The sequence below is a fragment of the Myotis davidii genome, unplaced genomic scaffold (genome assembly GCF_000327345.1).
Source record: "Myotis davidii unplaced genomic scaffold, ASM32734v1 scaffold31, whole genome shotgun sequence".
Taxonomy (NCBI): domain Eukaryota; kingdom Metazoa; phylum Chordata; class Mammalia; order Chiroptera; family Vespertilionidae; genus Myotis; species Myotis davidii.
This window is the reverse complement of record NW_006283639.1, coordinates 807,068-818,384: the sequence shown is the minus strand read 5'-3', so window position 1 is coordinate 818,384 and position 11,317 is coordinate 807,068. Positions and strand designations below refer to the sequence as shown.

The window sequence follows — 11,317 nt, the reverse complement described above, 5'->3', positions numbered from 1 at the left end:
AAAGACACCTGATTCTCTGATCATGGCCGGGGGGCAGGGCAAAGGCGGCCCCAGCTCCTCCCTGGGTTTCTAATCACTGTCAGTGGCAGGGGGCTTCTTCCTGCTTTCCCTTTCACCTCCCTGCATTGTGCCTACATATGCAACTTAACCACCATCTTGTTGGCAGTTAACTGCCAATCTTAGTTGGCAGTTAATTTGCATATAGCCCTGATTAGCCAATGAAAAGGGTAGCGTCGTACGCCAATTACCATTTTTCTCTTTTATTAGTGTAGATAAGCCCATTTGAAATCCTAACATGTATTGCTAAATTTCTTCCTAGTTTACTTCAGGATATCTTTTTCTTCCTTTTCTTCAATAACACTCAATATAACAACTTAATTTTTATAATGATGAGTGGAAAAAAGATTTCATTTAGTATTAGATTCAATTTATTGCATCACTGGTGAATTACTTTTTTCATACTCTTAATTGTGATTTCTATTTCTGGAAATTGCCTGTTCATTGTCTTTACCCACATATTTGTCCATTTAGTTGTTTTCATTGTTATACGTATAAAGTCTTTATAAATTAATGTGCACATCACTGACATACTTTTCCAATTTGGCTGGAAAATTAAATTTTATAGATCTAAATTAATTAATTATTCATTTTGTATTTTCTTTAGCCTATATAAAAGTATTTTTATCCTCTAATCTTTAAAAATGTTGATTTATGTTTTATTCTCACTTTATTTCCTCTGTTGAGTGCTCTCAATAATTTCCATGATTTAGAAAATATCACTAATGAATGAAAAATCAAAACTGTCTCCTTCCCAGAATTTGTGACTGTATATTAAACAGCCAACGTGGCACCTCAATATCTGATAGATCTTCCAGACACCTTTGAAGAATTCATTAGGATTTGACTCACAAAGCAGCAGTAATAGATTCATTGTGAAAACATTCCAGTTTCTTTTCCAATTTCTAAGCATTGGTAAAAATTGCAATGAAGTAACTCTTGAGAAAATAAATAGGAAAATGTATTTCACAATGAATTATCTTGCAGTGTGCAAGTACCATTAAAATGCCTGAGGGTTGCCCTAGCCAGCCTGTGCACTGAAGTGGCCCTGGTTAGATTCAGGTCAATGGCAGTTACCTGGGTTGCAGGCTCCTCCCTGGCTGGGGGCCCTGGTCAGGCCTCCTGCAGGAGGCAACCAATCAACATGTTTCTCTCATGTGGATATTCCTCTCTGTCTTTCCCTCTCTCTTCCACTCTCTCTAAAAATAAATGGAAAAATATCCTCCTGTGAGGATTAAAAAAACTATGCCCGAGGGTTCACATGGAAGATTTTCAGCATCAGAACTGTTTATCTGCCTTCCCTGAAAACTGTGTTCGGATTTATTAGTATTTAAAGTATTGTGATAGTGAGAAACCATATTCACCCCGACATCTTGTTTTGTATTTGAAGCTGTTGGGTTTGGAGAATGACAAATTAATATAAACTTGTCTAATCCCAGAATAAATAAATATCTTATTTATAAGAACAAGTAATTATGTATGTAGATGGCTGTGTAAGTATGTATATAAGGTAGCCATATTATAAGTATTTTTATTAAAATTCTGAAATAGTGTGTCACAATATTGTTATTTGAAAAGGGTCTCTGACTATTAACTAAATGACTACTATTAAAAATATTACCAATTCTATAAAATTGGTAATCTGAAATCTCACAACCACACTTTAAATATTTAAAATTTTAAATACTTATAATAGTCTCCTGTTTGATACATTTTCTCATATATTGACCTGCTCTGTATCCTATCCCTATCTCCCTACTACCTCCAGTATCACGTTCAAGTTCTTTACGGCACATATGGTCCTCATAATGTGTGTATGTGGGTATTTATCCTGGTGGGAGCATAAAAGAAACACACAAAAAAACCCGAACTATTCAGTGATAATTGATACAGAAGTTTCTGCTGTAAAGTACATTTGGGGTGCCTTAGAAAGCACGGAGATTTGGACAGTTAAGTATAAATAGTGTTCAAAGTAATATTGGGAGAAGTGTCTTGGTGATGATGGATGGTCTGGGAGACTTGGACAGCTACTGGTGTCCTATGTAAATGGCAATATAGGCATTATGATCAATCCCAGTAGTTCCCTAGGACTATGGTGGGCAATTAGATGAGCAACCTGATTATAAACTTAAGCCAATGAAGATAAAGACAGAGTGAGGTTGTACTCTGTATGCTCTCCTTTTGGTTCCAGATTATTTTTGCTCTGTGTCTTGTATTTTACTAAATATATTTGTGAAATTGGCTTGTTACTTTATGCCTCTCATTTTCATACTTTTTTGAATATTGGTTCATACCGCTTTAAAATTTTCCATTTTTAGAACCATGTCTGTTTTCCTGCAGAAGCCTTCCTTGCGGTCGCTGATTATACAGTGCTATAGCACTCTGCTTTTCTTGCTTGAGTGCTTCGTAAGAGTAAACTCTAGCAGATGCATTTTCTTCCCAAGGTCAGCAAAATTATACATGTTGGGTGCTGCTTTGAGTGTTAAAACTTTTGTTGTTGTTGTTGGGTATGGTATTGGAAACCGTTCTCATTTTTCAGATACATAAATACTATCATACATATCATGCCTTACTGGCTTTCTTGAATTCATCTTAGCTAGATCACTTAATTATATGTAGGTAGCACTTTTAAGACTGCAGAGAAATGGTTTACAGAGAATAAAATGGTTCATTTAGTTCCAGTGAAGTAATGTGGTGAATCATTTGTAACAAATAAAACAACTGATTTAACAATATTAAATCAGCAGCAAGTATTTTAGTACATTAAGGCAGAGTTTTGTATAATAATATTTTATGTTTATTTCTTAAGATAAAAGAAACAGAATTCATGTGCCTGCCCTTTTGTTAAGACTTTTAGGCTTTTAATATTTGGAAACGCTAAAACAATACTGTAATAACTAATGAAGCAATATAACCAAAATCCTGTTTCTCAAAAATCTAAAATTCATCCCTATTTCTATATTCTTCCTACATACAGAAGTATTCTTTCTACATTCAGAATACTTTAAATCCAAACACCTTCCAGTGTACGTTATTGTTGTCCAGCATCTTATTTATTTGTGTATATTAATACAAATTACCTGGTGTCATTATTATCTGCGTTATTATTTTATATAAAATTATCCACATATACATACATTTCTTTGCTTAACATTGTTTTGTTTACCTCATCTGCTAGGACCATAATCAATTTGTTTTTCTCAAAATCGATCCATTAAATGTTCATCCACTAATAGAAAAGGTCTACTGGGTATAAGATTTGGTACTTTAACTAATAATGTCCTTCCTTTACATTTTCCTTCAAAGACGCCACATGTCGCTTATTTCTCCCACATGAATTTCTGGAATCTTGAGAAATTGAACTAAGCCATGTAGAAACTTATAGAACATTGTTTTGTGTTTTTTCTACTAAACTCTTGAATAGAGCCAGCTCTGCATAGCATACTTTTCAGAATTGCATTCTGTTTCTATTTACACTTCATCCCATCTTACCACACCAGCTACAGAGAGCTCAGATTGTAAATAATAATAATTGGTCACCAATTTCTTTCTCTATGGTTCATTACAAATATCCCATCATTTAAATTAAGTAATGTCTTTTGTTTAATTATTTTTTTAATTACAGGTGACATATAATATTATATTAGTTTCAAGGGTACAACAGAGTGATTAGACATTTATATAACTTATGATCACCCTGATAAGTCTAGTACCCATCTGATATAATTCATAGTTATTGCAATATTACTGACTATATTTCCTATGATCTACTTTATATCCTCATGCCTATTTTTTCTAACTGGCTCCTAACAGCTCTTAGTACTTATCCTTCCTAGTAGAATTGGTGATACCAAGAAAGGGTAAGGACAAGGGAGCAAGTTTTACGTAGAGTCTTAAGTGAGGAATTCAAGATTCTAGGAGGTAATCAGGTTATTAATTATTTCTGAAAATGCCTCCACTATTTTTATGGCTCTATTTCAGTAATATGAAGCATAGATTTCATATTATAATCAAGAATTATCAATTATCTTACAAATTATATCCTCACTAAGTAATTTCATCTTTATAAATATTGGTCTGTATGTTTTGATTACTAATAGGGTCTATATCTGCATGCCACCATTAAGTCAAGAATACAATATTTCACTTGTCTATTGCCAACTTTTATCGTCTAAAATTGGACCTCTGAAAATACAAGTTGTGCATTTAAGTTAAAATGTGTACTGTTATACTCTGGTTTCTCTTCAGATCGCATAAAATGTGTACTGTTGACCAACTTCCTATAGAAGAAACACTAATCATAATAAAAATGATAGCCTTCACTTGCTCTTAGGTTAAAAGAAAACAAGGGCAGGCATCTGGCCAATGTACTTAAGCAAATCTGGGATATAACATATTTTAGATGATTTAAATCTAATATAATTTATATCATTGCTCCCTTCCTTAATAATTCAAAATTTTAAATCTTTTTGAAGAAGTAAAATATTTAAACCCTTTAAATCTATTTTATGTTACAGGATTTCATTAAATCACTGAGGATAATTTTTTTATGTAAAAGCTGTATAATAAATAGCTTCAGGACATTTTAAAAATGTATTTTTAGATCCATGGAATTAAAATATTTTTATTCTGATCGAGAGTATTAATCTTATAAAAAAAATATTGAAACTATTGAAACAAAAGTTCAAAAAACAATACTTAACCTATCAAAATAGAATTTATTCTAATGTGTTGCATCCAGTGCTATGACACTATGACAATCTATTTCTACTCCAGTCTATTCTTACTCTCCCTTCCCCTCCCCTCCCCACCACTCCCCTTCCCTCCCTTCCCTTCCCCTTCTCTCCATAATGTTGAGGATAACATACTGATTACATTTTTTAACTTACTAAAGGGTAACAACCAATAGTTTGGAAAATGCTACCTTTTTAAAATAAATATATTTGAATTACATGGATACATTACATATTTAGAAAATTATTACATAGTGATATGAACAATTCCACTTATTAAGGAAAAAAACTCTAAAGCTTGGCTAAAATATGATAAGAGTTATATAAATCAAGTTCAGCATCTTAGGTAATTTAAGCTCCTGGACAATTAGATCTACTACATAATCATAATTCAGCTGTCAGACAGTTTTTCAAGTTCTATAAACTCAGCATTATAATCTTCTACTCATGCTGCTAAAAATCCTTTTGTAACCTATGTCTTTTAACCTTTATAGTCTTTTTTCCCCACCTTCTTCTAGCTTATGCTATCTCACTCCAACAAGTACAGAACTTTTCAGATAATGTATATTTTGTTCTTTTAAAAGATAACTGAGGGAATTAAAAATAACTGAAATGAATCTAAAGGCTAACATAGGCAATTAATAACTCTCTTTCACTAGCATTCAGTGTTCAAAGATTACAACCTATAAATGCCAAGTGTATTTCATAAGTAGTTTTATAGTTTAGCCATGTTGAAAGAATTGGAAAGACATGGATTTTCCTGAATGTGTTTAGAGCTTCTAAGTTCTAATTATTCATCATCATTGTGGATTCTGTCAGTATTCACTTATGTGGTTCATAGAAATATATATTTGCTTAGAATTATAGATTTAGTTTTACATTGACATTTCCACCATTAAAGGCATCATAAAGCAGTACTGAAAATGATGTCTTACATGAATATTATTGGAATGGTCAGAATATGATAGCTTATGTACATTAATCACAGGTGCTCAATGACTATTTGTCCAATATAACTGGATTCTCATAAGCTTTGTAGTTCTTCCAATACCCAAGATGGAAAACTCAATTAAAACTATAGAAGTTTCTCTTGAATTTATTTGCATTATATCTTTTTTGGAAATAGATATCCACTAAGAGTAATAAGGTAGCTATTTTTAAATATTTTTCAACAAATAATATTAGCATATATTCCAGAACAGCAAATGGTTATATAAATAATAACAATTGTATTAGTAAATAAAAAATAAAAATAATGTGTCTTTATCTGCATATTTTCTAATTAAAAAAAATGAAATGCCAGAGTTAAACACGTACGCCTTCTTCATTTGCCATGCTATTACATATATGTAAATTGTTTACATATAATCCTAAATAGCTTTTTACTAGTGCTTATAATTTTTGACTTATGAGTTATTTTATCATTAGTACTTCCATCTATAATTGCATTGTTTCATAAATTGTTTTTTTGCAGTAAACTTAGAGAGAATTGATTGTAATAGTCTAGTTATGTCACATTATCATCATTCTTACTGGACACTTTAAAAAGTAATGTTTTAAAAACAAAATAATTGTGGGATATTTCTTTAGTAATACTCTTAATTTATTTTTTATCAAGTTTCTTTGTTTAAAAGTGGGTCACATAGTCAAGAATTAAATTTTCAATAGACTTTAAAATAACTTAGAATTCATTTTAGAAGATAATAATTATATTCTGGTAATTTTAGTATGGCAGTATATAATGAAGATTTTGATTTTGTTATCCAGATAGAATTCTTTAGTAATCTATTTATTCTTAATGGTAGTATAAGTAGGAGACACTAAAGTGATGTCTCTACTATGATCAATATGCCCATAATATTAAAAGTCAATAATACATATTATTCAGATAAAGTGCCTTACTCTTACTAGAGACACTAGCCCACTTTCACATGCCAATATTAAATACATTTGACATGAGCTCAAAGTCTTCCATTTTTTTTATCTTCATGCAGGGATATGTTTATTAATTTTAAAAAGAGAGAGGAAGCCAAATAGCTGGTTTGGCTCAGAGGATAGAGCGTTGCCTGAGGACCAGAGGGTCTCATGTTAGATTCCAGTCAAGGGCAAGTACCTTGGTTGCAAGCTCCTCCCTGGGCTGGGCCCTGGACCAGGCTCCTGCAGGAGACAACCAATCGAAGTATTTCTCTCACATCGATGTTGTCTGTCTTTTCCTCTCTCTTCCACTCTCCCTAAAAATCAATGGAAAAATATCCTCGGGTGGGTATTAACGAGAGAGAGAGAGAGAGAGAGAGAGAGAGAGAGAGAGAAACATTGATGTGAGAGAGAAACATTGATCAGTTGCCTCCTCTACTAGCCTTGAGCAGGGATTGAACCCACAACTTAGGTGTTCCTTTATCAGGAATAAAACCCACAACCTTTTTTGGTGTATGGGATGACACTCTAACCAACTGATCCACCAGGCTGGGGCAAGTCTTCCAGTTTTAAATGAAGATGTTTAGGCTATTTACTGAAGAATAACTTGTACAAAGTGCACAAGTCATACATAGATCACATACCTTGGTACATGTCCACAGAATGGATGCATCTACACACCCAGTCCCTAGATCTAAAAGCAGAAAATCACCACCCCTTAAGCTTTCGTCTTGCTTTCTTCTCAGCACCCTGCAAGGGTAACCACTATTTCCATTTCTGACAATAGGTAACCATTTTACTGACAACCTAAAATCTAATCTGTCTTCCAATGAAAATTTCTAGATTTTAAAATGTGTTTTACATTTGTACTGACAGTTAAATGTTATTTTTCATTTAATAGATCCTAAGTGGTGTCCTTCCCGAATTGGCCTGCAGCTAGAACATGGTAAGACCCAACTTTCACTTATGTATTTATTTAATCTGGAATCTTTTTTTTTGTCATTAATAGCTCATATTTATCACTCTTTAAATGGCAAGCATTGTAGTAAATGCCGTGAATATATTATTACATATGATCCTTCCAACATGCCAGTGCTCAACTTTTATGAATGAGGAATTTTAGTCTCAAAGAGATAACTTTGCCACTCACTGGCAGTAGTGTACTGGAGGCAGGATCTGAACTAATATTTTTCTGTCTCTAAAGCTTTTATTGATCTAATAGAGGCCCTGTGCATGGATTTGTGCACTTTGAAAGAAAATGAATTAGAAGAAATATTTTAATATTGCTATTCACCCTTTCTCTATAATAGAAGTGTCAACCAAATTCATCATCGACAATGACAAATGGAAACTCAGGCGTGCAATTGGTGTCAGGCAGTGAGAAAACCTGAAGTCATTTTCAAGTCTACCATTTCTTACTTCTTTTCAGTTGGGTCAAGTTACTAAACTTTCTAAATCTCCGTTTTTCTGGCTAATGAAAAGAAAATAGGATTCTACCAAGTCTCCTATCTACCTACTCCAGAAGGACCAAATGAAATGAGGCACAGGAAAACACTTCATAGACATTTGCTTAAATTGTAAAATATTTGCACCTGGCTATAAAGCAAGTCGTGTTCCTGGGCTGAAGAAACTGCAAGGAGGCTAGTCACTAGGGAGAGGAAGCTGGGCGTTGCTATGTAGCATCATTACCCAGCACCCACAGTGACCATTTCTGGGCTGGGCTGGGCTGTGGGCCGCATTTTGCGCCATGGATCTCAGCAGCTTTGGCTGTGATTTGGTGGGGTGTTGCTCCAGGGTGGTGGCTGGGCCTGTGCCCCACTTGGGGGAAGCTGAGTGTTGCTTTGTCAGCGCCAGGTCTGCGATGTCCTTTCCTTATAAATGGCCAGCGTACATTACGACAGCTCCTGCATTGAGTGTCCACCCCCTGGTGGTCAGTGCATATCATAGTGACCAGTTGGACAGTTGGAGGGACACTTAGAATATTAGCCTTTTATATATATATAGATAGATGCTTCTGCCTTCTATTATGTTCTCAGGAATACAGATTACCTCTTTATCTGTTTTTTTTTCCAGTTTTTGCTATATTAAACCATGATAAGTGAAGTAAACAGGAGCAGAACCAAATAAATTACAGGGGGGATTATGATATCCATTATTAAGCTTTAAGTTTCAATTCCTATTCTCTATTTTAAAAATTTACAAAAATATAATAGTTAAAAATGAGCCCTGCTAAGAATCACTGTTATTGACATTGGACTAACAAGCCCCTGAAATTTGATTTGTTAAATAAAAGTGTTGATAGATGGTAAATTTTAGAGGAATACTTAATCAAAGTCCATAATAACAAGGGGCATCTATTAAGAAATTCCAATCTCTACATTTTTCAATACAATGGTGAACTACATTTTTTTTTGGTGCTTTTTAAGTATTTGGACTACCATTTTTCAGATAACATAGTCACATATGGACACAAAATAACTTCCTTGCATCTCTCTCAGATGTTGCAGTTGTTCTCATTGCGATGGTAGACATTCCTCCTTTGCCTGAGACCTCTATCTTGAAAACAAAGAAACCCATGTTAGAATCACATGTTCTTGATAGTCTCAAATTCTTCCAAGTTCAAATGTTCAAGACAAATTCACTTCTGGCTAGAGTTTAAAAGGGAAATCATTGTCTCATTTATTTTTGTCTTTGCGGGGACTAGTATGTGCCAGGCACATAAATGCCTTTCAACACATGGATTGTGAAATAACAGAAAATGAAATAGGAGTAGTATTTTCTGAAATTGACTCATATGAAGAAGACTCTGAGAATGTCACAGACATCAAAGTCAAATGTAATTGCAATTTGAAGGACACTATAAGGGACTGGGAAATATGTGTCAGTTCAGACTTCCTGGTAAATGTGAAGTTTTGACTTTCCCCACACATTTATTTACCTAGTTGAGTGTACCAGTATGTGATCTGAATGAAATTCAGCCAAGTGTCCTTGGATATGAATGTGATGATGTATTAAAAAAGAAAAAAAAAGAGTCAATTAACTTAGTAAGATAAGCATACTATGGTTCAAAGAAGAGTTTATTTGGGGTAACTCAGAATTTTAAAGCTGACTCTCTGCTTACCTATCGACAGAGTCTTTTCTGTAAAGTGGAGCTGATAAAGAGCCTAACTTATTTTTTTGTAAGATTTTATTTATAAAACACTGTTGTTATGATTTGCACATGGTAGATGCTTTAACAATCATAGTTATAACTATAAGCACAGTTATAATATTAAGAAAAAAAAACTTAACAGCAAAATTATTATAGGCTTGAATATTTACATATATATTTACATATGTAACAGAATATATTTGCCAGAATGATTATACTACAAACAATGATATCATGTGAATTTAGTCTTATACAGTTTCCCCACACAAAACTCTTCACTAAAACATAAATAAATTGCAAGCATTGATTTTTATGGGGTAAACAACAAACATTTATTGAGTTCAATGGCTCTGCTGAGCGTGGGTAGATGGAGTTGGCCTTACTTGGCTAGGCTTACTAGTAGTCATGCAGCTGTAATCAGTTGATAAATTGTTGGGGACTGATTGTTCTAGGATATTCACAATTGCAACCACTGCTCTAGTTCTAAGTGGTCTCTCATGCTTCAGGAGAGTATTATGAAGTTGTCATGGTGGAGTCAGAGGTATAAACAAATAAGCACAAGCACTCAAGAATTCCTGAGGCCCAAGTTTGGAACTGGCATCTGATTCCTTGCCTTGCATTCTGTGTGCTAAAGCAAGTCACTAGCCTAGCCCATATTCAAGGGTGAGGAAATAGACACCAATTCTTATTAGGAGGAATTAAAAGCCATATTGTAAGTTGATGGATATGGAAATTGTGAAGAATCGCAGCCATGGTTGCAATAAATCTGTCATACAAACTGAACTCAAATGTGTGCTCCCTTCTCACTTCATTAATTATCAGGACTTCATAATGTCCTGGAAGTAGAGGGTTGAATTTCTGATTCCAGGAATCACTGGCTTTCGACAATAGAAAGGTGAAGCATGGGTAAAGTTGGCCCATGTCTTCCTATCACTGCTCCAACCATCCACCCCCTCTATACAACAGCTTTGACAAACCCTTAGGCTCAGAGGTATACACGTTAGTATCTGGACCAGCCGTGGGCAAACTACGGCCCGTGGGCCGGATCCGGCCCATTTGAAATGAATAAAACTATTGAAAAAAAAGACCGTACCCTTTTAGTAATGATGTAATGATGTTTACATTGAATTTATATTAGTTCACACAAACACTCCATCCATGCTTTTGTTCCGGCCCTCCGGTCCAGTTTAAGAACCCATTGTGGCCCGCGAGTCAAAAAGTTTGCCCTACCTGATTCTGGGCCCTTATTGAGAGGAAATGCCCGTGGAAGATGTATTGCTTGAGTTAACTTATGCAGAGAACGCAAGCGCCTTAATTGGCTAAAGTGACATAGGAAATAATGGTATGGGCTCACATTAGACATGCTCTCTTGACCCCACATATTCCTCTCCCTTTGGAAAAGGACATAGGCATGGAACACCAAAGACAGGGGTCCCTGATAACTGAGTCTAAGAGTGATATA

The 11,317-nt window shown here is 34.4% G+C and overlaps 1 protein-coding gene across 1 annotated transcript in view; it reads left to right on the top strand.

Annotated features, from left to right (window-relative positions):
• TECRL (trans-2,3-enoyl-CoA reductase-like) overlaps positions 1–11,317 on the top strand; it is a 68,356-nt gene that overhangs the window by 27,777 nt on the left and 29,262 nt on the right. The window contains exon 3 of the mRNA XM_006753860.1: positions 7,606–7,650. Coding sequence (XP_006753923.1) covers positions 7,606–7,650 — 45 coding nt within the window. The remainder of the gene's footprint in view (positions 1–7,605; positions 7,651–11,317) is intronic.